The sequence below is a fragment of the Pongo pygmaeus genome, chromosome 18 (assembly GCF_028885625.2).
Source record: "Pongo pygmaeus isolate AG05252 chromosome 18, NHGRI_mPonPyg2-v2.0_pri, whole genome shotgun sequence".
Lineage (NCBI taxonomy): Eukaryota > Metazoa > Chordata > Mammalia > Primates > Hominidae > Pongo > Pongo pygmaeus.
Genome location: NC_072391.2, coordinates 30989794 through 31014296, shown reverse-complemented (window position 1 = coordinate 31014296; position 24503 = coordinate 30989794). Strand labels below are relative to the sequence as shown.

General features: G+C 55.1%; 1 protein-coding gene across 2 annotated transcripts in view; it reads right to left on the bottom strand.

Annotated features, from left to right (window-relative positions):
* Positions 1-1753: 1753 nt before the first annotated feature.
* SBK1 (SH3 domain binding kinase 1) overlaps positions 1754-24503 on the bottom strand; it is a 64144-nt gene continuing 41394 nt past the window's right edge. The window contains exons 2-4 of one of the 2 annotated variants that reach the window (XM_054454391.2): positions 7987-8219; positions 6409-6611; positions 1754-5523 (exon numbers count right to left, since the gene is read on the bottom strand). In XM_054454391.2, the coding sequence (XP_054310366.1) occupies positions 4672-5523; positions 6409-6611; positions 7987-8212 (1281 nt within the window). In that variant the 5' untranslated portion in view covers positions 8213-8219 and the 3' untranslated portion in view covers positions 1754-4671. The remainder of the gene's footprint in view (positions 5524-6408; positions 6612-7986; positions 8220-24503) is intronic. The other variant, XM_054454390.2, reaches the window with a different exon arrangement.

The following is a 24503-nucleotide window of genomic DNA, read 5'->3' as shown; positions in this document are numbered from 1 at the left end:
CTAAGGAGGGCTTCTCTCCACCTACGCTGCTCAGGAAGTTTGCTCTGACCCTGAAGGAAGGGCGGGAGGGATCCCTGGGAGAGTACAAGGCAAAGGTGAAGGCTTCCAGGTGAGCATATGCTTGGCAGGCAGTACAGGGGATGGTAGGGATGAGGCTGGAATGTGCTGGGCTTGAAACTTGACCTTGACATAGGCTCTAGACCTCTTGTGACCTCTCAGAGCTCGTGGGACCTTGGAGACCACTCTAAGGACTTCAGCTTTGATTTTGGGTGGAACAGGAAGCCATTGTAGGGTTCTGAACATAGTGACAGATCTTATCAAAAGGATCTGTCTGGCCGGGCATAGTGGCTCATACCTGTAGTTCTAGCACTTTGGGAGGCCAAAGCAGGAGGATCACTTGAGCCCAGGAGTTGGAGATCAGCTTGGGCAACATAGTGAGACCCCGTCTCTGCAAAAAGTAACAATAAAAATAAAATAGCCCAGAGCAATGGCATGTGCCTGTAGTCCTAGCTACTTGGGAAGCTGAGGTGGGAGGATTGTTTGAGCCCAGGAGATCGAGGCTGCAAGTGAGCTATGATTATGCCATTGTACTCCAGCCTGGCCAACAGAGTGAGACCCCAACTCTTGGGAAAAAAAAAAAAAAAGAAGAGCCTGCAGAGGCTCAGGAGAAGAGGCTCCTGCCTTAGGCCAGGGAGGGAGGCTGTGTCCAGAGGCAGCAATGCAGGCGATGGGCAGTTGCTGCTTTGGGATGTGCCCGTATTTGAAGGCAGAGCCAACAGAGCTGCTCTGTTGACATGAGTAGGTAATTAGCAAATATTTGTTTGAATGAGTGTTGAATCATGAAACTCCCTACAGTCCACTGAAGCTCCCCCTCCTTCAGAACATCCACCTTGCCTGTTGCTGGAGTCCACACCCACAACTGGCCCTTTCAGCTTTCTCCTGTCCCCTGCTTTGGCCTCATCTTCAGGGAGAGTCTGCGGGCTCCTCCAAACTCGATGAGTCTCCCAGTTTCATGCTCTCACTGAGCCCAGCCTGCTGTTTGGGCAATGTCTGCCTTCATCATTAGATCACCAGCTGCCTAAGGGCAGGGGCCCTGTCTGTCCTGCTCAGTGTTGTGTCCCCAGCCCCTAGGAGGAATCCTGGTACTCAAAAGGTGCTTGGTAAAAAGGCACTGAGTGGTGAACTGGTCTGTCCTGTCCCTCTGGGCTTTTGCCTCTTTTCTGGCCAGGCTGAAGGGCTACAAGCTGAACTCCAGGCAAGGGACAACTGCCTACCCCTTGTCCCAGAATCTGGGTCCTGTTCCCCTCACGCTCAAGTTCTGAGAGGTCATAGGAGGACTAAAGCCTATGTCAAGGTCAAGTTTTCTTTTTTTTTTTTTTTTTTTGAGATGGAGCTTTGCTCTTGTTGTCCAGGCTGGAGTACAATGGCGCGATCTTGGCTCACTGCAACCTCCACCTACCGGGTTCAAGCAATTCTTCTGCCTCAGCCTCCCAAGTAGCTGGGAGTACAGGCATGCGCCATCGCGCCCAGCTAATTTCGTATTTTTAGTAGAGATGGGGTTTCACCATGTTGGCCAGGCTAGTCTTGAACTCCTGACCTCAGGTGATCTGCCCGCCTCGGCCTCCCAAAGTGCTGGGATTATAGATGTGAGCCACTCCGCCCAGCCCAAGTTTTCTGTTTCTAGAGTACCTGTGTGCCCCCACCCCCACCACCCTCTCCACCCCAAACCTGAGAAAAGACAGCCACCCAGTGGTCATTTTTCTAAACTTTTGTTTATTTTTATAGCAATCGTCATGTTTAGAGAAGTAAATAACACATTTAAAAACCTTCTCAGGGCCAAAGGATGCCAGAGTATTTACAAACACATGGGGGAAGGGCGGCAAGACATGAGGGGCTGGGGCTCTGGGGCTAGGACTCTACCCAGGACCCTGCCCCAGGTCCTGAGCCAAGCATGGACGCTGATGTCAGCCACCAGGACTGTCCCACCGGCCACAGTGTGGGCTCAGGGAACATTTTGGCAGCCGTGGGGTTCTGTTCAGTGGGCCTGGTGGAGACCCTCTAGCCGACCTGAGGCCCCGCCTCCCACCCTGGGGGCTCCCCGCACCCCACAGACCAGCTCAGAGGGGTCTCTGGGAAGCACCGAAGGACGGGGGGCAGTGTGGGGGACACGGGGTCTGGGACAGAGGCCGGGATGCCCTGGCCTGCCCGGCGTGGGACAGAGACACGCACACACACATACACACTGTACCTTCACAGAAGAATCGCAACAGGGGAGATTTTTTTGTGTGTGATTTTTTTTTTTTTTTTGTCTTCTAAGTCTTCATGTCTACAGTGTTATTTTTTGCTATTATTTTTTGTTTCTTCGACAGTGACATAAACTGAGGTAAACATCTGTGACCAACACCTCTCCTAAGGGGCAAAGGGTCCCAGCCCGACCAGCAGAGGTGGCAGCACCAGGGCCCCAACCTGGTGTTCTGGTTCTGCTCTGGGGTGAGGCTGGTGGCTGGCCCTCTGGGTGCCTCTGGGAATGAGGGGGCTGGGCTACATAACTACGATCCCCTCCCAACTCTAACATACTAGATACTACAACGGCTGGGGAAACTCCCGAACAGGATCTTAACAGAGGGGCGGGGGGGGAGAGAGAGAGAGAGAGAGAGAGAGAGAGAGAGAGAGGGAGAGAGAGAGAGAGCACGGCAAGGGACGTCTACTGTGGAATCTCGATTCCTAGTTATTGCAGGAGAGATCAGGATGTCGCGAGGCCTAAGGCAAAAGGAGAAGTCGCGGCTGGGAGAGGCAGCCCCGATGGGCTCCAGGTGGGCCGGGGGCAGTGACCAGGGCCTTCTCTGAGACCTGGTCCTTGGAAGGAGTGGGGGGTTTGCTACTTACCTGGCATGTGGAGGGCCCATACCCACTGGGGAGGTGGAGTCTGGAGAGGAGTGGGCACAGCGGGGAGAGTGGGGCCAGGCCCTGGGGCCACCCCACACTGTTTGTAAACTGGACCCGGGCAGGGCAGGGGACCTATAGCCCTTTTTCAAGGTGGGAATGAGTGGGGAGTGGAGAGGTTGGGGCACCAGCCAGAAAGTGCTCGGAGTTCACTCTGGCCAGCCTGGCCCATCAAAGAGCCCCTCAAATGGCCCAGAACCCCAGGAGGGACCCTGGCAGGGGTGACCTGGGGCGGAGGGCCAGGCACAGGGACAGCCTCACCCATGTGGAGCTTATTGCGGGGGTCCCAGGCCTCCACAGAGAGGGGCAGGGGGTCAGGCGGGGGTCTTGTTGTCTGTTTTGCTGCCTGGGGGCCTGAACCAACCTGCAGGGGCCTCCTTGCCAGATTCCCTGAGGGGTGTGGTGCAAGGCAGGCCTGGGCACCCTGGGACAGCTGCCTGGGAGGACCAGGGTGTGGTGGGGGGGGGCGCTGCTGAGGTGTCTGGACACACAGTCACTGAATGCATAGGATGGCACCCACGCGTCTGCACCCTACGCATGTGCACACACACCTAGTCACACACTCGCCCCCTTGCGTCCACTGCCCCTATTCTCACACCCACACATGCAGGTCCTACGCCCTGCACGTTCCAGTGCCAGAAACGTGGGAGACGTGAGGATGGGGTCTTGGAGGTTGGCATGTTTGACCCCAAGAAACCCAGGAGAAATTTCCAGCACGAACCAGCTCGCCACCTGCTGGAAGCCCAGGCTACTACGTCTAGGCTGTGTGGCAAGGGCTGGGAGGACCTGGCAGAGGTCCCTGGGCCTGGGACAGTGCAGCTGGCAGGGGGAGCTGGGCCCTGCTCTCGGCTCCACACTCACTCCCCTGCCCTAAGGATGCGGGAGCAGCTGAGAGCCCTGCCCTGTGAGCCCTTCTATCCCCACAAGTTGTCAGGACAATCCCTTGTGGTTAGGGGGAGGGGCGGGGAGAGAGCTCTACTTCTCAGCCAGTGCCAAGCTGCCCTCCCTCCTGGGCTGTGATTTCATCTGTGCAATGGGGGTGTGCAGGAGTCACTAGCTTCTCAGGGCCTGTCCCGCACATACACGCACTTATGCGACATCCAGACATTTGCTACATTTTCCAAGGACTTGGCCTCTCCCCTCCAGCCTCCAGAAGGGAGGGCAGGACACAGCTGCCCTCCGCTCACTGCCCTGATCCCAGCCTGTGCCCAGGGGCCTTAAGCCCCCTCTCTGCCCAACACTTCAGTCCCTTTCTGTACCCAGGGTGGGGAGGGGGCAGAGTAGGATGGCGAGGAGGAGGGGATCTGGGGTGGAACCGCAGGGTGATCTGCCAGGGGGTATGGAGGGCCAGGAGCAACGAGTCCGGGTTCCAGGGCTCAGGGAGGCGTCTGGGAGTGTGGCCCGAAAGCTCCCTTGCTCCTGGCGTGTGTGTGTGTGTGTGTGTGTGTGTGTGTGTGTGTGTGTGTGTTGGGGGGGCCTCCGAATTCTCGGGTCTGTGGGGCTTGGCTCCTCTGGGCCAAGCCCCCGGTCACCAGGCCGCACTAGGGGTCTTTGGTGGCCCCCTCACCAGCCCGCCGGGGACGGACCAGGTGCCGGTCCGCGTCCTGCCTAGTCTACCGCTGCGCCCCCTGCCCCGCGGCGAGGTGGCTCCATTCCCCACCGCCGCACCGGGCACCGGCTCGGGGCGGGCCCCGGGCGGCTCCCGGGTCCGAGGGCGGCGGAGGCGACTCAGACGCAGATCTCGATGGCCGTGGCCAGCACCACCTGCCCTTTGCTCTTGTCCGCGCGGCCGTCGGTCCGGCCGGGGGGCCCCGGGGGAGCTAAGCCGGGCTCGGGCACAGGCACCGGCACGGGCACGGGCACCGGCACCGGCACCGGCACGGGCACGGGCACCGACCCGACGGCAGGGGGCGCGGGCCGGGAGCCGCTGCCGCTCTCGGTCAGCACCGTCCGCTTGAGCGGCCCGGGCGCCTCGAGGCGCAGTGGCCCGGCGGCGGGCGGGCGGTCCCCCGGGGGCTTGCGCGCGCGGTGCGAGGGCCGGCGGCGCAGCTCGGACGTGAGCTCGTGCTTGAGGAAGCGGAACACCTCCTTGGCCGGGCCGCGGCGCTCGGGCTCCAGGGCCAGTAGGCGCTGGAACATGCGCAGCGCGGGCTCGGTGAAGCGGCGCCACTGCGAAGGCAGCCCCGGCAGGCGGCCCCGCTGCCAGCGCACGAACTCCTCGAAGAAGGCGTCGGCGCCCGACGCCGCCTCCCACGGGAAGTTGCCGGTGAGCACGCAGAAGATGAGCACGCCGAAGGCCCACACGTCCACGCCCGTGTCCACCGCCAACCCGTCGGCGCGGCCCGCCTGGCACACCTCAGGCGCCGTGTAAGGGATGGTGCCGCTCACGCGCTTGACGCGGCAGCCCACGCGGCGCGTCATGCCGAAGTCGGCCAGCTTTACGCGGCGGCACTCGCGGTCGAACAGCAGCACGTTCTCGGGCTTGATGTCGCGGTGCACCAACTGCCGCCCGTGCATGAAGTCCAGCGCCAGGCCCAGCTGCTGCACGCAGCGCTTCACCGTGTCCTCAGGGAGCCCCACCTGCGGGCGGCCAGGGTAAGCCAAGCTCGGTTTCCAGCTCTCCCGCGCCCGCCCCGCCGCCCTCCCCTCCGGCTCCCTCTCTAGCAAGGCGGTTTTCGCCTCCCACCCTGTCCCCAGTAACTGGGGCGACTGCGCAGACGCGGCCCGGGTGCTGCTGAGCGCCCTTTCCCTCGCTGTCTCATCCAATCCTCATAGTGGCTACCATGCCTGCTTCTCCTATGGGGACATCGGGGCTCCAGGAGGGACACGCGGCTCTCCAGGAGGAGGTTGACGAGGGGGTCCGCGGCGCCCTCCACCTGCTGTCATTTTGCCCTGCCCGCTAGATACTTATCTCGTCGGTCTTCCCCAACTAGACCGGGGCTCCCTGAGCTTCCTGTCTTGTTCCCTGCTGTGTCCGTGCATCTGTGTCTCCAGATTCTGGCATGTAGTAGGTGCTCAGCAAAGAAGCAGGACCTGCTCCGAAGGTCTCATCACTCAGCCAGCAAGTGGCAGAGCAGATTTAAAGCTAGTGCCTGGAACCCTCCCCCACCGTCCCGGTTCCAGGGTCGCTTCCTCTGAGGGCCCCTTCCCAGGTGGATCTGACACCTCTCCTCTTGTGCAGCCCCAGGGGAGGGCGCAGTAAGACTTCATCCCATCATTCTCACTGTCTCCTTTCAGGCGCTCATCTCCATCTGTTATTATCTGGCCCGCTGTGGAGTGTCAGTTTCCCACTAGAACAGGGACGTTTGTCTTCTTTACTGCACATCCCCAGCTCCCCGAATGGTAACTGACATACAGCAGGCGCCCAGTAAATACTTGCTAATTAAATGGTCTGACTCCACTCCCACTCTCACACTCTGGGACCCTGAAGACCCTCTCCCCGCCCTACGCCACCATCCCGAGTACCTGGGGAGGGATGATGTCAAACAGGTCCCCAGCAGGTGCGTACTCCTGGGCAAAGACGTAGCAGTCCTCTGTCTCAAAGACCACGTCAAAGACCTTGATGATGAAGGGGCTGGAGGAGAGGCTGTTGGTGATGCTCACCTCCCGCAGGAAGTTCTTCAGCTTGGTTTTGCTCTTGTTCACAAACTTCAGTGCCATTTTTGTGCCTGATGGGAGCAACAGCAACAGGGTTGAAGCCCCCTCTCCCAGTGCCTCCGCGCTGGATGCACCCATGCCTGTCTCTGGACCCTGGTGCAACAGGGTCCCCAGCAGGCATGACTGTCCTCATCTCACGGATGGGAACAGACCCAGAGAGAGGAAAGGACTTGCCCAAGGCCATGCAGGCAGGGTCAACCTGGGCCTTCTACACCCAGTCTGCAGCCCTCCAGGAGGAGGGGGCGAGGGGGCCTGTGATGCTCTCCACCTCTCTCATTTTGTCCTGCCAGCCATATGCTTATTTATCTTGTCAGCCTACCCCAGCTAGAACGGGTCTCCCTAAGCTTCCTTTCTTGCTAAATGGATGAATGAATAAGAAATGAGACACTGCAAGGCATGTGTCCACAACTCTGTGCCTGGGCAAGCATCTGTGCCCATCTGGTACATAGCTGGGTGGAGCACACATGTGTGTCCACGGAGCATTTACACATCGCAGGCCCTGCCTTCAGCACTGCACATTCACAACTCACACTTCATTATGATCGTATGAGTTGTGCACTAATGTTACCCTATTTTACAGAGAAGCACTCTGAAGCACAGAGAGGTGAAGTCACTTGCTCAAGGTCACACAGCAAGCAAGTAACAAAGCTCAGGCGACCCCATGTTAGGTGCTCCTCCTGCTGCCCTCAGTTAGCACAAAGCCCCTGGACCCAAGCGCGTGCAGCTGTGGGAGCTCACGCAGCCCCAGCCCCTGGCTGGCTGGGTGGCACGGCTGTGACTTACAGTGTGGGGGAGTTATCAAACTCAGTGACGAAGCGACAAGGCTCTGGAGATGACTCCTGGGGTCTCGTTTTGGTTCACAGCCTCTGTAGCTGCAGGGTGTTGGCTATGTGGCTGAATTGGCCTAGGTCTCCCTGTCCTCACCTGAGAGATGGTGATTGCCATACTGACCTCACAGGTCCTTCCACCACCCATTAAGTGTGGCACCCTGTTCCCGAGGAACCGCCCTCACTCTCCGTCCACCTTCCTGGGGTCAGACATCCCTGAGATGCTGGTGATACTCAGACACAGCCAGCAACCCTGCCCTCTCCAGATGCTCCTGGCACAGCCCCTTGGCTGTCTCAGTCACCCCAGATGGCCCCACAGCAGCCCATCCTGTACCCTGGCCACTCTGCCCCGGATTCCTCCCTTGCCCCATCTGCCCAGTTTCCTTCCCTCTGGGTTGCCTCAGGCCTCATCCTCTCCACCTGGCCCCTGACCCTGCCTCCTGGCTTCCACAGAGCACCAGAGAGCCCCGGCCCAGCTGGAAGGTCATGTCCCCCGACCCCGACCTCCCAGCCCTGCCCCACCCCAACCTCTCAGCCCTGCCACCCTGCATTTGGTCACCTGTGCCCTTGTAGACCACCAGGTCAACCTTCCCATAGGTGCCTTTGCCCAGCTCCCGGACTAGTTCGTAGTGCTTGGTGACGTCGCTGGCGGCCAGTGTGCGGAGAGTCAGGGCCTGCATGTCTTCAGTGAGAAGGGGCACACCGGCACCAGGCCCAGGGGCAGTCCCCGGCCCACAGCAGGTCAGGGAGCGGGGCGGCTCAGGCTCTGGGCAGCCCATGCTCATCTTCTCCCTGTTGGGTGGGGGTGGTGAGCATGAAGTGTGACATCAGGCAAGGATCCCCTCCTCCAGCCCCTCCGCCCTCCCCAGAACCCAGAAAACTTGAGGATGGGCCCAGATGCCAGGCCCAAGATAACCACAAGGGGGCGACAAGCATCTTGGTCGCGTCGCCTTCCCCAAAGCCTCAGGGGCCAGGCCTGAGTCAGCTCCCCCAAGACCAGTCACTGCCAGACCCTGCGCTTGGTGGCACCAGCCCCTCTGCCTCATGCTGCCACCCGCACACAGTGTCAGGCAAGGCCCCTGTTTATGTCACACAGACACAGCCAGATACCGAGTTCACACGGGTACTCCCATTCACAAGTGTTAGTTTTGTTTATTTGGATTGTAGAGAGGGGGGTCCCACTATGTGGCCCAGGCTGGTCTCGAAATCCTGGACTCAAGTGATCCCTCTGCCTGGCCCTCCCAAAGCGCTGGGATTACAGGCATGAGCTACTGCACCCAGCTTGTTTTTATTTTTATTTCTGAGACAGGGTCTTGCTCTGTCACCCAGGCTGGAGTGCAGTGGCACAATCACAGCTCACTGCAGCCTCGACCTCCCAGGCTTAAGCTATCCTCCCATCTCAGCCTCCTGAGTAGATTGGATTACAGGCATGCGCCACCACACCTGGCTAATTTTTATTTATTTTAATTTTTAATTTTTAGTTCTGGGGTACATGTGCAAGATGTGCAGGTTTGTTACACAGGTAAATGTGTGCCATGGTAGTTTGCTGCACCTATCATGCCTAATTTTTAATTTTTTTTTGTAGAGTTGGCATCTCACTATGTTGCCCAGGCTGGTCTAGAACTCCTGGCCTCAAGTGATCCTTCCACCTCAGCCTCCCAAAGCACTAGGATTACCAGCATGAGCCACCGTGCCCAGCTTATTCACAAGTACTGACGAAGCACCTGCTGTTCCCCAGGGCTCTCCAAAGCCCGGAGGACACAGCATGGAACAAACACGTAAGATTCCCTGCCCCCATGGGGCTTACACCCCAGGGGGAGAAGGGCAGTAGACACAGTGATCACACCAGTTGTATATTATGATTGAAAGTGGTATGGCTGTCCATAAGGTAGGGGGTGGGGAAGAGGGCTGAAGGCCATGATTGCAGCATCACATAGCTTGGCCACATGGTCTCAGGCCAAACCGGCAGGATGGTATAGATGTGGCCACACCATCCCACCACACACGGCCACACATCAGCACAGCCTGGCAGTGCCTCCCCCACTGCAGATGACCTCACCACCCGACTAATGAACACTGCGCCTGGCCAACCTGACTTTTTAAAAAATTGTATTTAGGCTGGGCACGGTGGCTCACACCTGTAATCCCAGCACTTTGGGAGGCTGAGGCAGGCGGATCACTTGAGGTCAGGAGTTCAAGACCAGACTGGTCAATGTGGCGGAACCCTGTCTCTATTAAAAATACAAAAATTAGCTGGGCATGGTGGTGCACGCCTGTAATCCGAGCTAACGAAAATTAGCTGGGCATGGTGGTGCACACCTGTAATCCTAGCTACTTGGGCGGCTGAGGTAGGAGAACTGCTTGAACCCTGGAGGTGGAGGCTGCAGTGAGCAGAGATCGTGCCACTGCATTCCAGCCTGGGCGACAGAACGAGACTCTGTCTTAAAAAAAAAAACTGTATTTGTATTGAGACAGGGTCTTGCTCTATTGCCCAGGCTGGAGGGCAGTAGGGTGATCATATCTCACTGCAGCCTCGAACTCCTGGGCTCAAGGGATCCTCCTGCCTCAGCCTCCTGAGTAGCTGGGACTGCAAGCATGCACCACCACATCTGGCTGATGTTTAAATTTTTTGGAGAGATGGGGTCTTGCTATGTTTTCCAGGCTGGTCTCGAACTCCTGAGATCAAGCGATCCTTCCACCTTAGCCTCCCAAAGTGCTGGGACCACAGCGTGAGCCACCACGTGGGCTGAGACCTGACTTGTCACGTGGGTGACAGTGAACTAACTCTCCATCCGTGGCCTTCATTTCTTTATTTCCCCTTATTTTCCCTTACCTCATGTCATTTTTCTAGTTTTATTGAGGTATATTTGGTGTTCAAAAAACTACATATATTTGAAGTGTACAGTGTGATGATTCTGACATATGTATACATCCCTGCCGTTGAGACCACGAACACATCCATTACCCCAAAGTTTCCTTTTGCCCCTTTCTAAAACCCCATCCCTCCCCACCCCTGCCTTCCAGGCAACCATTCTGGGCGTTCACTTCTCATCTGTAAATGGAGAGGGGTAGACTAGGGGAGACGAGCCTTTCCCAGGCGCAGGCACACATGGATATGTGTCTGTGTGTGCACCGGCAAGAGAGGCCAGGGCTGCCTCCTTTAGAAGCTGCCACCAGCCTCCAGCCCCTGAGCACCTGCTTCCCAGTGCAGCCTCCCTCTATCCTCCCTGCACTCCCTTCTCCCTCTCTTTCTCCCCCACTTTTTTTTTGAGACGGAGTTTCTCTCTTGTCGCCTGGGCTGGAGTGCAGTGGTATGATCTTGGCTTACTGCAACCTCCGCCTCCTGGGTTCAAACGATTCTCCCGCCTCAGCCTCCCAAGTAGCTGGGATTACAGGTGTGCGCCACCACGTCTGGCTAATTTTTGCACGTTTAGTAGAGATGGGGTTTCACCATGTTGGCCAGGCTGATCTCGAACTCCTGACCTCAGGTGATCCATCTGCCTCAGCTTCCCAAAGTGCTGGGATTACAGGCGTGAGCCACTGCACCCGGCCCCTTCTCCCTCTAATCCCAGACATGTCACTCCAGCATCCCTAGCCTGCCCCTAAGCACCCCTGCACCCTGAAGAACAATGACCACAGCTCCATCTGGGAGAAGGCGCAGATGTAGAGCCAGACAGCCTGGGTCTGATTCCCAGCTCTGTCACTTGCTAGCTGGATGTCCTTGGGCAAGTTACTTCCTCTTTCTGTGCCTTAGTTTCCTCATCTATACAAAGGATATAATAATAGTGCGTTGGGCCAGGCAAGGTAGCTCACGTCTGTGATCCCAGCAATCTGGGAGGCCAAGGCGAGAGGATTGCTTGAGGCCAGGAGTGTGAGACTGGCCTCAGCAAGACCCTGTCTCCACAAACATTAAAAAAAAAAAAAAAAAAAAAAAGTTAGCTGGGTGTGGTGGCGCACACCTGTGGTCCCAGCTACGCAGGAGGCTGAAGCAGGAGGATCACTTGAACCCAGGAATTTGAGGCTGCAGTGAGCTATGATCACTTCACTGCACTCCAGCCTGGATGACAGAGTGAGACCCTATCTAAATATTATAATAATAATAATAATAATAATAATAACAACAACAACGACAGTGCCTTCTCCCGATGCGTTCTTGCGAGGGTTAAGTAAGTTAACAGGCATGAAGCCCTGGCATGTGACAGGCAATAAGTGCTCCATAGGTGCCCAGGCTTGCTGTGTTGTTCTTGTCATCATCACCGGCTTTCTCTCCGGCTGAGCAAGGGCGGGCAGGCATGGCTGGAGGCTGGGAGGGGGTGAGCACTCCATGAGCCCCGCATCCTCTCCCAGCCCAGCGGCTCCCTTCCAGGCCCCAAGCCTCTCCTCCTCCTCTGCCTTCCCCTTCACTCTCAGCACGACCCAGCCTCCCACTTCACACGGAGAGGAGGAACATCAGGAGAGAACTTCCTGGCCTCCCACCCAGCCCCAAACGGAGCTCCATCTGCACCGTCCTCTCAGCTGGCTTGGGAGGAAGGAGCCCTCCCCTTCCCGCCCTGCAGCCTGCTCCCATCCCTGTCTCCCCAGCCTCCTGCCTCCCTCCATTCATGAACCAGCTCATCTCCCCTGTCAGTATTTTTTTTTTAAAGACAGGGTCTCGCTCTGTCACCTAGGCTGGAGTGCAGTGGCGTGATCTCAGTTCACTGCAACTTCTGCATCCCGGACTCTGGCAATCTTCCCATCTCAGCCTCCTGAGTAGCTGGGACCACAAGGTGTGTGCCACCACACCTGGCTAATTTTTGTATTTTTTGTAGAGATGGGGTTTCACCATGTTGCCCAGGCTGGTCTTGAACTCCTGACCTCAAGCAATCCTCCAAAGTGCTGGGATTACAGGTGTGAGCCACCGCACCCAGCCTCCTGTCGTTTTTTAAATTAAATTAAATTATTTTTAAACAGGGTCTCGCTCTGTTGCCCAGGCTGGAGTGCAGTGGTGCCCCCATGGCTCACTGAAGCCTCCAGCTCCTGGGTTCAAGCAATCCTTCCACTTCAGCCTCCTGAGAAGGTGGGGCCACAGGCGTGTGCCACCACACCCAGATAATTTTTTTCATGTTTTATTTATTTTATTTTGAGACAGAGTTTCCCTCTTGTTGCCTGGCACAATCTTGGCTCGCCACAACCTCTGCCTTCTGGGTTCAAGCGATTCTCCTGCCTTAGCCTCTCAAGTAGCTGCAATTACAGGCATGTGCCACCACGCCCAGCTAATTTTTGTATTTTTAGTAGAGACAAGGTTTCTTCATGTTGGTCAGGCTGTTCTCGAACTCCTGACCTCAGGTGATCCGCCCGCCTCGGCCTCCCAAAGTGCTGGGGTTACAGGCGTGAGCCACCGCGTCCGGCCCATATTTTATTTTTTGTAGAGATGGGGTCTCACATTGTTGCCCAGGCTGGTCTTGAACTCCTGGGCTCAAGCAATCCTCCTGCCTCGGCCTCCTAAAGTGCTGGGATTACAGGCCTGAGCCACTGTACTTGGCCTCCTTGCCCCTGTTCCAACAGGACCTTCCTCTCCAGCAACTGTCTTTTCTTTCCTAGCTCATTTCCACCTAAACATGTGCCCTGGCCTCGCTCATTCCACAGTCCCCTCCACCAGAGGTAGGAACAGTGCCAGGCCCAGAGAACCCGGTCCCGCATGCCCTTCCTCTCTACTCTAGCGTGCTGACCCAAATGCAGACATGCCACTTGCCACCATGTCTCCACGCAGTCCCAGCTCTGGGATGGACAGCACTGGGTCTTTCCCGCAGCCACCAGCTGGGCTTACATGGGGCGACATCTCCGCGTGATCGTCTTTCCCTGGTCTCAGGCTTGGAAAAATCTCTTCCAACCCCTGTGAAATGTCCACCCACCACCTGGGTGATGAGGCTTCCGAGTTAGAAAACTGAGGCGACCGCGGCAACACCAGCAGGGCGAGGCAAGGCTGCTTCTGTGCAGGCCTCCCCGGGGCCTGCGCGTCCTTGGGCCCTTTCTGTGTGGACTGTGGGGCTGTCCCCCAGGGGCTCTGATGAGCACGCAGCCCTCTTTGCCTCAAACTCCTCCCCACGCCCACCAGGGAGACGCTGGGCTGCTCCCCTGACCTACTTTTCCTGATGCGTGTGGAGTCCCCAAGGGCTGCCGAGGTGGGCGGTCCACGTGCATACAGCACACACATCCACACGTGTGCAATCCTCCCGCCTTGGGCTTTGGCCCTGCAAGGCCACCTCAGGCTGTTCTGTGTCCCCTGGGAGCTTAATTGGTGGCCACCAGTGGCTACAAGCCCTCCCTGCCTCCCACACCCAGGGACGGGATGCTTGGCTTATCTCTGCCCTTTGGCGTGTCTGCCTCAGAGTTGCCCTGGGAAGGGCTGGGCTGGATCAGGGACACAGCCCAGTGGGCTCAGTTTGGGCCCCATGTGTACCCCCCACTGTCAGGTTCAGCCCATGCTCTGACCACTACCCCACACTGCCTCTCTATGGCTTTATTTAATGCACTTATTTACTTTAATTTTTTTTTTTTTTTTTTTTTTAGAAACAGGATCTTGCTCTGTTGCCCAGGCTGGAGTGCAGATCATGGCTCACTGTAGCCTTGAACTCCTGGGCTCAAGCAGTCTTCCCATCTCAGCCTTCTTGTGAGTAGCTAGGACTGCAGGTGTGCGTCATGGTACACAGCTAATTTTTTATTTTTTTGTGTTTAGAGATGGGGTCTCGCTATGTTGCCCAGGCTGCTTTTAAACTCCTAGCCTCAAGTGATGATCCTGCCAAGCCACTGCCGCTGGCCTCTCTAAGGCTTTAGTGTCCTCTATTCTACCTCCTCAATTCCTGAAGAGTCTCTCCTGCCTGTTCCACCTCCCTGCCGTGCCTCCTCATCACCAGGTCTCACTCCTCCAGGAAGACTTCCCTGCTGCCCTCACACGTGTTGACTCCTGCCTCTGCTGAACAGCAAGATTCACAGGGGCTGCCTGTCCCTCTCTCAGGGCCCTTGTTGAATACCTCAGCTGTGTCCCTGTCTGCCCATCAACAAACCAAGAGCTCCCCAGGAGCAGGGGCTGGATTAGATTCACCGCTCTCCTGCATCCCTTTCCTGGTTCCCAGGTCTCAGCTTTGGGGGTCCCCCTACTGTCCCCTCCCTCCTTCTTCTCCTTCCACACCTCCCTCTCCCTTCAGGCCTTTTCTCCGCAAGGTGTCAGCAGGAGACAAGGAATTAATCCACGCGCCCATCCCTGCCTCTGCGTCATCCACCAGGTACATGCTGCCTCTGACCCAGTTCCGACGCACGTGGCGTCGGAGGCACAGGGGGAGCAGTGGGCCTTGAGGCTTGGCCTTGATCCTAATGTGCGCCACTTTTTTGCTGGGTGACCTTGAGCAAGTCACACCACTGCTCTGGGCCTCTGCTTCCCCATCCCTACAATGAAGAAATAAAGTAACAACAATAATAATGGCACCAACATTCACACAGGACTTACCACCTGCCTGGCCGTTCTCAGGACTAATGCACTTAATCCTCACAAATACAAGGTAGGCATTATTGTTAGCTCCACTTAAAAAAAATAGAGACAGGGTCTTGCTATGCTGTCCTGACTGGTCTCCAATTCTTGGCCTCAAGCAGTCCTTCTGCCTTGGCCTCTCAAAGTGCTGGGATTACAGGTGTGAGCTGCAGCACCGGCTTTTGAGATGAGGAAACAGGCACAGAGACTAGATAACTTGCCCAAGGTCACACAGCTAGCATTGGTATTGGCTCCAAAGCTGGTACCTTTCACTCTCGTGCTTTCCCAAGGCAGGATGTTGGGAACATCGCACCCAGATTCTCCAGCCAGGTGGGGAAACTGAGGCCCAGAAGACGGCCGAGTCTCAGTGGGAACTCGACCCTCAAAGTATTTCGTCATTGGTCGTCCCTGCCTCCACTTGCAGGAGCAGCTGTGGATGTGATGGCTGTGAACTTGCCAGCACCAGGCAGCGGAGGCCTCTCTGACCTCTGTTCATGCCGGGCAGTCAGCGCCGCATCTACCCACACTCAGAAGGGTGGAGGAAGGGCGCACACACCTCACGCCTCAAGGGTGTGTCCTCACTGGCCCCAAGGGAGGCCTCCATCTGCCATCTGTGTTGCTGAGGGTGGGTGGGGGTCCCCCCTGACTTCATGGCAGTAGTCACGGCTCTGCCACATGCTGGGAGGGCCACCGTGGTGGGGGAGGGTTTCCCAAGCAAGAAGCAAGACTGAGCCGCCCACCACTTCCTGCTGGCGGTCGGCAAGCGTTGGCACCACCCTTATGAAACGACACCCAACTCATCGTCTGGCTCAGGCCTACTTTGGAGTCCTTGTTGCTCTCCCCACCAACACACACACGGATGCACAAGCATCCACACAGACACACATGCACACATGCGCACACACACAGACACACATGTATACACAGACCTACATGGTGTGGCCAACTTGGAAAAATTTCATTCATTGAGTCCTCACAAAACCCCTGAGAATGGGGGGTGCTTCCTGTTATTTTATTTTTTAAAGCATTTGCATTTGCTTGAGACGAGGTTTCCCCATTTTGCCCAGGCTGGTCTTGAACCCCCAGGCTCAAATGATCCTCTTGCCTCAGCCTCCCAAGTAGCTAGGACCACAGGGATGTGCCACCACGTCCAGCTTGAATTCCTATGTTGAAAAAACAGCTTAATTGAGGTAGAACTTATATACCACCTAACTCCCATGGAGTGCACAATTGAATGATTTGAGTAAACGTAAAGGGCTGTGCAGTCATCGCCACACCGAGTGATGCCTTCTATTTAACAGACAACAAAAGAGGCCCAAGAGGTGAATGATTTGCCCATAGTTATGACACAGACAGCCAACTGTCCCTCAGCAACACATGTGTCCTCTCCTATACTACAAAGTCGGGCTGGAGAGCGGCCATCCAGCAGGGAACCACACAGGCCAGCCATGTGACTGGCTCCCCACTGGAATGTGCACAGAAGTGGTATGTGTGTCGCCGTCAGCCTGGGGCTTCAAAGGATCAGGGAAGGTTTATCTGTGCTCTCTTCTTCTGCGGCTGGTTTGATGCAGAGGACTCCAAAACCCCAGAAGATGGTGGAGCCACAAGAGAAGAGGCACCTGGGTCCCCAGGTCACTGTGTGGAAAGCCTCCTGCTGTGGAGGATTGCCCGTCTGCATTGTTGTGGGAGCCACTGGGAAACTTCGATCATGTTTGGCTGCTGGGATATGGGGGCTTGTTTGTTACAGCAGCTGGCACTACCCCAATTCAAGGGTTATGCAGCAAGTAAGCAGAAGAGCTCAGATCTGGGGCTGCATGTGATGGCACCTGTAGTCCCACCACTTTGGGAGGCCGAGGTGGGAGGACTGCTTGGGGTCAGGAATTCGAGGCTGCAGTGAGACCTGATCACACCACTGTATTCCAGCCTGGACAACAGAGTGAGGACCCCATCTCTATCAATTAAAAACAAAACAGAACACACACACACACACACACACACACACACACACACACACACACACACACACACACACACACACACACACACACACACACACACACACACACACACACACACACACACACACACACACACACACACACACACACACACACACACACACACACACACCCCAAAGAACGCCAGGCACGATAGCTTATGCCTGTAATCCCACAGTTGGATTGGGAGGCCAAGGCAGGTGGGTTGCTTGAGCCCAGGAGTTCAAGACCATCTGGGTAACATAGCAAAACCTCCATCTCTATCTACAAAGAAACAAAAAAATTAGCTGGGCATGGTGGCACATGCCTATAGTCCCAGATACTCGGGAGGCTGAGGTGAAAGGATCGCTTAAGCCTGGGAGGTCTCAACAGAGTGAGACCCTGTCTCAAAAAAAAAAAAAAAAAGCCCAAGCATGGTGGCTCACACATGTAATCCCAGCAATTTGGGAGGCTGAGGCAGGCAGATCACTTGAGATCAGGAGTTTGAGACCAGCCTGGACAACATGGTGAAACCCCGTCTCTACTAAAAATGCAAAAATTAGCCAGGCGTGGTGGTGGGCGCCTGTAATCCCAGATATTTAGAGGGCTGAGGCAGGAGAATTGCTTGAACCTGGGAGGCAGAGCTGGCAGTGAGCCAAGATCATGCCATTGCACTCCAGCTTGGGTGACAGTGAGACTCCGTCTCAAAACCAACCAACCAACCAGAGAGATTAGATTTGAACCTCAGCGTGTTCAACTCCCTGGAATGTGGCCAGAGGAGGTTAACCAGGACAGTGACAATACTGGGCACCAAGTGACAAGGACCCAGTTACAGAAGTGGGTGGAGAGTGACCAGCCTGTAAAGAGAAGACGGCTTGTTCCTATTCTGCTCTGTGGGAGAATAATTATGCTGGCAAATATTTCTTGAGCATTTACTATATGCCAGGCACTGTGCTAACCACTGTGGATTAAATCTATTAGATAATAAGCACAGCAACCCTGGGAGGTGGGTGCTACCATCACTATCCCCATTTTACAGGAAGAGATATTGCTATGGTTTTAATGTCCCCTCCAAAACTCATCTTGAAATTTATTTATTTATTTTTTCTTTTCTTTCTTTCTTCTTCTTCTTTTTTTTTTTGTTTTTTTTTTGTTTTGAGACTGAGTCTCACTCTGTTGCCCAGGCTGGAGTGCAGTGGCATAATCTCTGCTCACTGCAACCTCCGTCTCCCGGGTTCAAGCGATTCTCCTGCCTCAGCCTCCCGAGTAGCTTGGATTACAGGCGTGAGCCACCATGCCCAGCTAATTTTTGTATTTTTAGTAGAGATGAGGTTTCACCATCCTGGCCAGGCTGGTCTCTAACTCCTGACCTCAAGTGATCCACCCGTCTTGGCCTCCCAAAGTGCTGGGATTTCAGGTGTGAGCCACCATGTCCAGCCAATAAATGGTAATTTTTACTCTGTCATTCTAGAGACAGTGAAGCATAGTGGTTAAGCTTTTGGATACTGGAATGATGGTGCCTGAATTTGAATCTTGGCTCTGCCACCTACTGGATGGATGATCTTGAACAAGTGACATGACCACTCTGTGCCTCAGTTTCCACATCTGTGTATTGGGGTTAATAAGTCTCTGTGTCATAGGACATTGTGGGGATTAGATGAGTTCATTTACATGAGGCACTTGGTACATGACAGGGGTTCCCTGAGTGTCAGCTATTTATCATCACTTGCCTCCCCGTTGGCATCATCAACCTATTCTAGCACCCCCAGCCTCTCTGTTCACAGCGGCCGCTGTTACTCACAGCCACCCCCATCTGTACTGCACTGTGCTGGGGCTGGGGCTGGGGCTGGGGCTGCTGGAGGGAGACAGCACCTTGCCCTGCAGATGCCCTGGCTTCTAGCCCAGCCCTGCCACTGACTTCCTATGTAACTTTCAGCAAATCACTGTTCCCCTCTGGCCATCAGTCTCTGTGCCTGTAAAATGGGGCTAATGATACTTTGCGCAGGCCCTTGGGAAAATAGCTATGTGCCTACAGGGTCACATTCAAGAAAGTCAAGATATAAAAAGTTACAATTTCCCAAACACGTAGAGAATTATTCACCCAGCGTTTGTCACACCCTGGCTAAGTGCTGGGAATAGTGAGATGAGGAAGGCACAGGGCTTGCTTTCAAGGAGCTCTTCGGTTTCTCGCTGGGTTGTTAATCCCCTTCAAGGCCTATTCAGGTGCCACCTCCTGATTTAGGAAGCCACCCTGATCCCTATTGCCAGGGCCCTCCTTGGAAATGTTGGAGCCCTGACCATTGCCCTGGCCTCATGGTTATCTGTGTCCACATTTTATCTGCCTCTCTGATTTGTGGGCTCATTCCCACTTGTCTGTTGCATTGCTCTAACATAGGCACCCCATGCCAACACCCCGCACAGTGCCTGAGCCCGAATAGCTTGCAAGTTACATAAACTCAACTCAAACCAGCTGAATTAAGCCAAAAAGGAAGTATATTGATTCATGAAACAAATGTTCAAGAGTATAATTGGCTTTAGGCATGCTTGGCCCCAGAACTCAAAGTCATCGGAAATCTCTCCACCTTTCTCTCCTCTCTGCTTATGTCCTTACTGCTTTATTTTCAAGCGGGATCTCCCCTTCCCCCATGATGGAAAAGCCAGCCCACAGCAGCGGCACAGCTGTGTCCTGCAGCTTTGCAGCCCAGGGTGAGAGGGTCCCTCTTCCCTGACGGCTGCAGCAACAGTCCTGGGGCCGGATCTCGGTGGGTCACCTGGGGCCGGATCTCGGTGGGTCACCTGGGGCCGGATCTCGGTGGGTCACCTGGGGCCGGATCTCGGTGGGTCACCTGGGGCCGGATCTCGGTGGGTCACCTGGGGCCGGATCTCGGTGGGTCACCTGGGGCCGGATCTCGGTGGGTCACCTGGGGCCGGATCTCGGTGGGTCACCTGGGGCTGGATCTCGGTGGGTCACCTTTGGTTGCTTGTTCATCTCTGAACAAGTCACAGTGACCTAGCAGATGGGATCGATCTGCTGATTGGCCAAGCCCTCCCTGCAAAACCATGGTGGAGACATCCCTTCCAAACTTCACGGGCAGAGAGAGGGCCATTACTGCAAGGATGAGAAACTGATGTGGAACAGAAAACCACATGCCCATTCAAGAATCCACTGAAAATATGTAAGCAAGGCAAGGATTGGGTCAAATCTGGTTTTAAGACAGTTTATCTGACTACGTATATAAGAAAGATCAGGGCTGGGTGCGGTAGCTCACGCCTGTAATCCCAGCACTTTGGGAGGCTGAGGCGGGTGGATCACTTGAGGTCAGGAATTCAAGGCCAGTCTGGCCAACATGGTGGAACATGTTGAAACATGGTCTCTACTAAAATACAAAAATTAGCCAGGTGTGGTGGCAGGCACCTGTAATCCCAGCTACTCAGGAGGCTGAGGCAGGAGAATCGCTTGAACCCAGGAGGCAGAGGTTGCAGCAAGCCAAGATTGCACCAGTGCACTCCAGCCTGGACGACAGAGAAAGACTCTCTAAAAAAAAAAAAAAAGAAAGAAAGAGAGAGAGATCGGGGCCAGGTGTGGTGGCTCACACCTGTAATCCCAGCACTTTGGGAGGCTGAGGCAGGCGGATCACCTGAGGTCAGGAGTTTGAGACCAGCCTGACCAACACGGTGAAACCCTGTCTCTACTAAAAATACAAAATTAGCCAGGTATGGTAGCACACACCTGTAATCCCAGCTACTTGGGAAGCTGAGGTACAAGAAACACTTGAACCTGGGAGGTGGAGGTTGCAGTGAGCTGAGATGCACCATTGGACTCCAGCCTGGGCAACAAGAGCAAAACTCCATCTCTAAAAAAAGAAAAGAAAGAAAGAAAGAAAGATCTGGCGGGGAGAAACCTCGAGGTGAGGGGTCATATGGAGGTGCAGAGAGTGGGCTTGGTCCTGCAGGCTAAGGGAATTCAGTTCTGGTCCCCTTGCCTTACAGAGAAGTAAAGTGAAGCAGGTGAGAGAGGTCAGAGGTGCTCAGGGCCTGAAGTTCCACCATATGGCTGCTGAGGTGGGAGGATCACTTGAACCCGGGAGGTGGAGATTGTAGTGAGCTGGGATGGTGCCACTGCACCCCAGCCTGGGTAACAGAGTGAGACTCCGTCTCAAGAAAAAAAAAAATTACCATTTATTTTCTCAGTGTGCTGAGACTTTACATTGCTGCTGTCAATCAATCTTCACAGCAGCCCCATTTTACAGATAAGGACACTGAGGATCAAAGGGGTTAAGCAACTTGCCCAAAGTCACTCAGCTCCTGAGTGGCAGAGCCAGAGACTGAACCCTGAACGTCCCACTGCTCTATCTCCCCTTCTCTATTCTCGGTCTCTGGTTCGCAGCGCCAGGCCTCTCTCCAGCTCCACTGTCTTCAGCACCACAGGCGTGGACAGCACCAAGGCCTGTCCAGCATTAAGTGCGAGGCTGGGGGAGGTTCCAGGAGGATAGGGAGCCAGGCATGGAGGAAATGCCGCAGAACTGGAACCCAGGCCCCCAGGGCTGGAAAGGCATATATGGATGTACTGCCATTCATTTGACCAAACTGTGAATGACAGACACTTGGGTAGTGGCTAACCTTTTGCTATTACTATAAACAATGAGTAGCCTTGTACAGAAGTCATTTTGCACGTGCAGGTGAGGTGAGTCCGTATGATAAAATAGCCTTGCTAGGTTAAAGGGTGAGTGAGTTTGGAATTTCTGGAGAGTGCCCAACACCCCCCATCCCACCCCACAGAGCTGTGGCACTGAACCTCTCCCAGCCACGTAGGAAGGGGCTGCTTCTTGGTGAAACACAGCAGCTGTCACTAGCTCCCTCGCCCTCCCTGGGCCTCAATGTCACTTATGGGACATGGCCAGACAGTCCCAGGTAGTTAATATGCTACCTTGCAATGGGGGAAAATAGTGGGTGTGGTAGCTCATGCCTATAATCCCAGCACTTTGGGAGGCCAACAAGGGAGGATCACTTGAGCCCAGGAGTTCGAGACCAGCCTGGGCAACATGGTGAAATCCCATCTCTACGAAATTTTTTTTGAAAAGCAGGCAGGAGTGGTGGCATATGCCTGTAGTTCCAGCTACTCAGGAGACTGAAGTGGGAGGATTTCTTGAACTCAGGAATTCGAGGCTGCAGTGAGCTATGATTGCACCACTGCACTCCAGTCTGGGTAACAGAGCAAGACCCTGTCTCAAAAAAAAAAAAAAAAAAAAGAAAGAAAGAAAGAAAAGAAAAGAAAAAGAAAAAAGAAATAGAAGTAAGAACAGGTTTCTCATTTGTATTTGCATAAAATAACTCTAGAATCAACACTAGACATTAGCAAGGTGCTTAGCCACCTCAGCACCCAACCTGGTCACTCTCCACTCACTCCCACCTCTCTGGGCCATCATCAGTCACCTCTCAGCTACCACATAACCTACAAACTGGTCCCTGCCTCCAAGCTCTCTCAACACAGCTGCCAAGGAGCATTCCCTTACTTCCAGGCTCAGCAGCCTCTACTGGCTCTCATTGTGTTCCAAATCCGTTACCATGGCCCTCCATTTACCCTTTGGACCATCTCCTCCTCATCTTCTCCCTCCCTCTGCTCAACACGCTGGTCCCCCCAACTGTTCCCTGAACATGCCAGCCCCCTGTCTGGGGGCAAGTCCCTCTGCCTTCCCCTAGATATCCACAGCACAGCTCATTCCCTACAAGTTCTGTTCAAATGACAAAATGACACCTTCTCAACCAGGGTTGCCCTACTGCACTCCCGACCCCCCATCCCCTGCTCTATTTTTTTTCCTGGTAGGATGTATCACTTTCTCATGTATTATATAATGTAACAACTTCTGACATCTATTATGACTGTCTCTTTTCCTCACTAGAACTTAAGCAGCTGGAGGGCAGGGATTTTGCTGTCTGGTCTTGTTCACTGCTGTATCCTCCAGCTGCTAACATGTGCCTGGAGTATAGTAGAAGGAACTTAGTAAATGTTAGTTGAATAAATGAATTAACCTCTGAGGAGAATGGCAGGAACTGGGTGAAAAGGGGTAGGGTAGGCATGAAAATTCCTACTGGGTACAATCCAGTTGGGTCTGGGGAGTAAAAGGAACCAGGAGACCAGACAGTGCCAGAGGAAAGTGCCAGGGAGGGGTTGCACCTGCCCGCCCACCTGCCTGCACCCCCAGAGAAGGGCCAGAAGAGAACAACTGCCCCCTGAATTCCCACAGCAGGCCAGTCTGTGCTCAAGAAGGGGGGGAGGAATCTGGGAGCCCCCTTCATACCCTGCCCACCTCCCTCTGTGTCCTGAGGTGGGGGTACCAGCCTGGCTCTCTGCCTTGTAACACCTTCCCTGAAGGATGTCCCCGACCTTCACCTTTGTTTACTCCAGTGCAGAAATCTGTTCACTTGTGGAATCTCCTATTCACTGCCAGAGGGTGGGGGCCACCAAGCCAGGCTAGTGAGGTGCTTGGAAAGACTCTGGCCTCTGCTGTTGGTCCCAAGGAGCCCTGGTCAGCCCCGGCCAGCCCCTCCTTCTCCAGTTTTCCAGGAGGTGAAATGAGCTAAGCTACTAGTTCTGCCTTCACGGGGCACCATGAGGCTCAGGACCTTCTTCCCTGAAAAATGTCCCATGTAGCACATGCATACTTCTACACACAACAGCAGAGACAGGGCTCCTGGGAGCCCACAAGCCTCTAGATAAGGCCTCTCCCTCCCCTTGGTCCTCAACACAAATACAGACCCCAGCAAGCATTCTATTTTGGCTCACAAAGAGGAGGAGGAGAATATTCTCAAATCCCCTCCTTGTCTTCCCTTCGGGGTATAAATCCTGGCTCCATCCCTTCTTAGCTGTGTGACCTTGGGCAGTTTGTGCCACCTGCCTAAGCCTCAGTTTGCCCATCAGTAAAATGGGGCTGAGAATGCTCATTTAACAGGATGGGGCACAAAGTGGGTGTCACTAAGAAGTTGCTGGTCAGAGGGGCCTGGACCTTGGATCTGTGGTTGACTCTGCAGGTGAGCCTGGGGAAGGCCTTCCACTCACTGTGCCTTGGTTTTCTGTTCTGTAGATGGAGGCCATTTGGCTCTGCTGAATCTCACCCCTGAACCCACTTGAGCCAGAAGGCACTGTAGGGATCACCTGACCCCGCTCCTCCACTTCCCACATGAGGAGCCTGGAAGGAAGAGTCCAGACTTTTCCGAGATCAAGCTGCAGACACTTGGACATTCTTCCTCACTGCCCTCCCCACCAGGGGCAGCCTGGGGTTCCCGGGGCTGTGAACTCCTGTTTGGCTCCAGCCTCTGCCTCAGCCTCCCCTCCCAGCTGGTGCACAGTCCACCCCTTCTCGGGGCACATCTTTGGTGGCTATTAATAGCTTGTGACGCTGCCTTCCTGCAGCTGGTGCCCAGAGCTGGAACAGGCTCTCTAGCCTCTCCTGCCCTCCCCAGTGAGGCACTGTGGGAGGCAGGGGCCCTGGGTCCTATCCTCCTGGCTACTGGAGGGTGCAGGGCCCGGCGCAGCCCCCGGGGGTGTGGGATAAGCTGGGGAGGTCTTCCCAGCCTGGCTGCCTGGGTGAGGCGGGT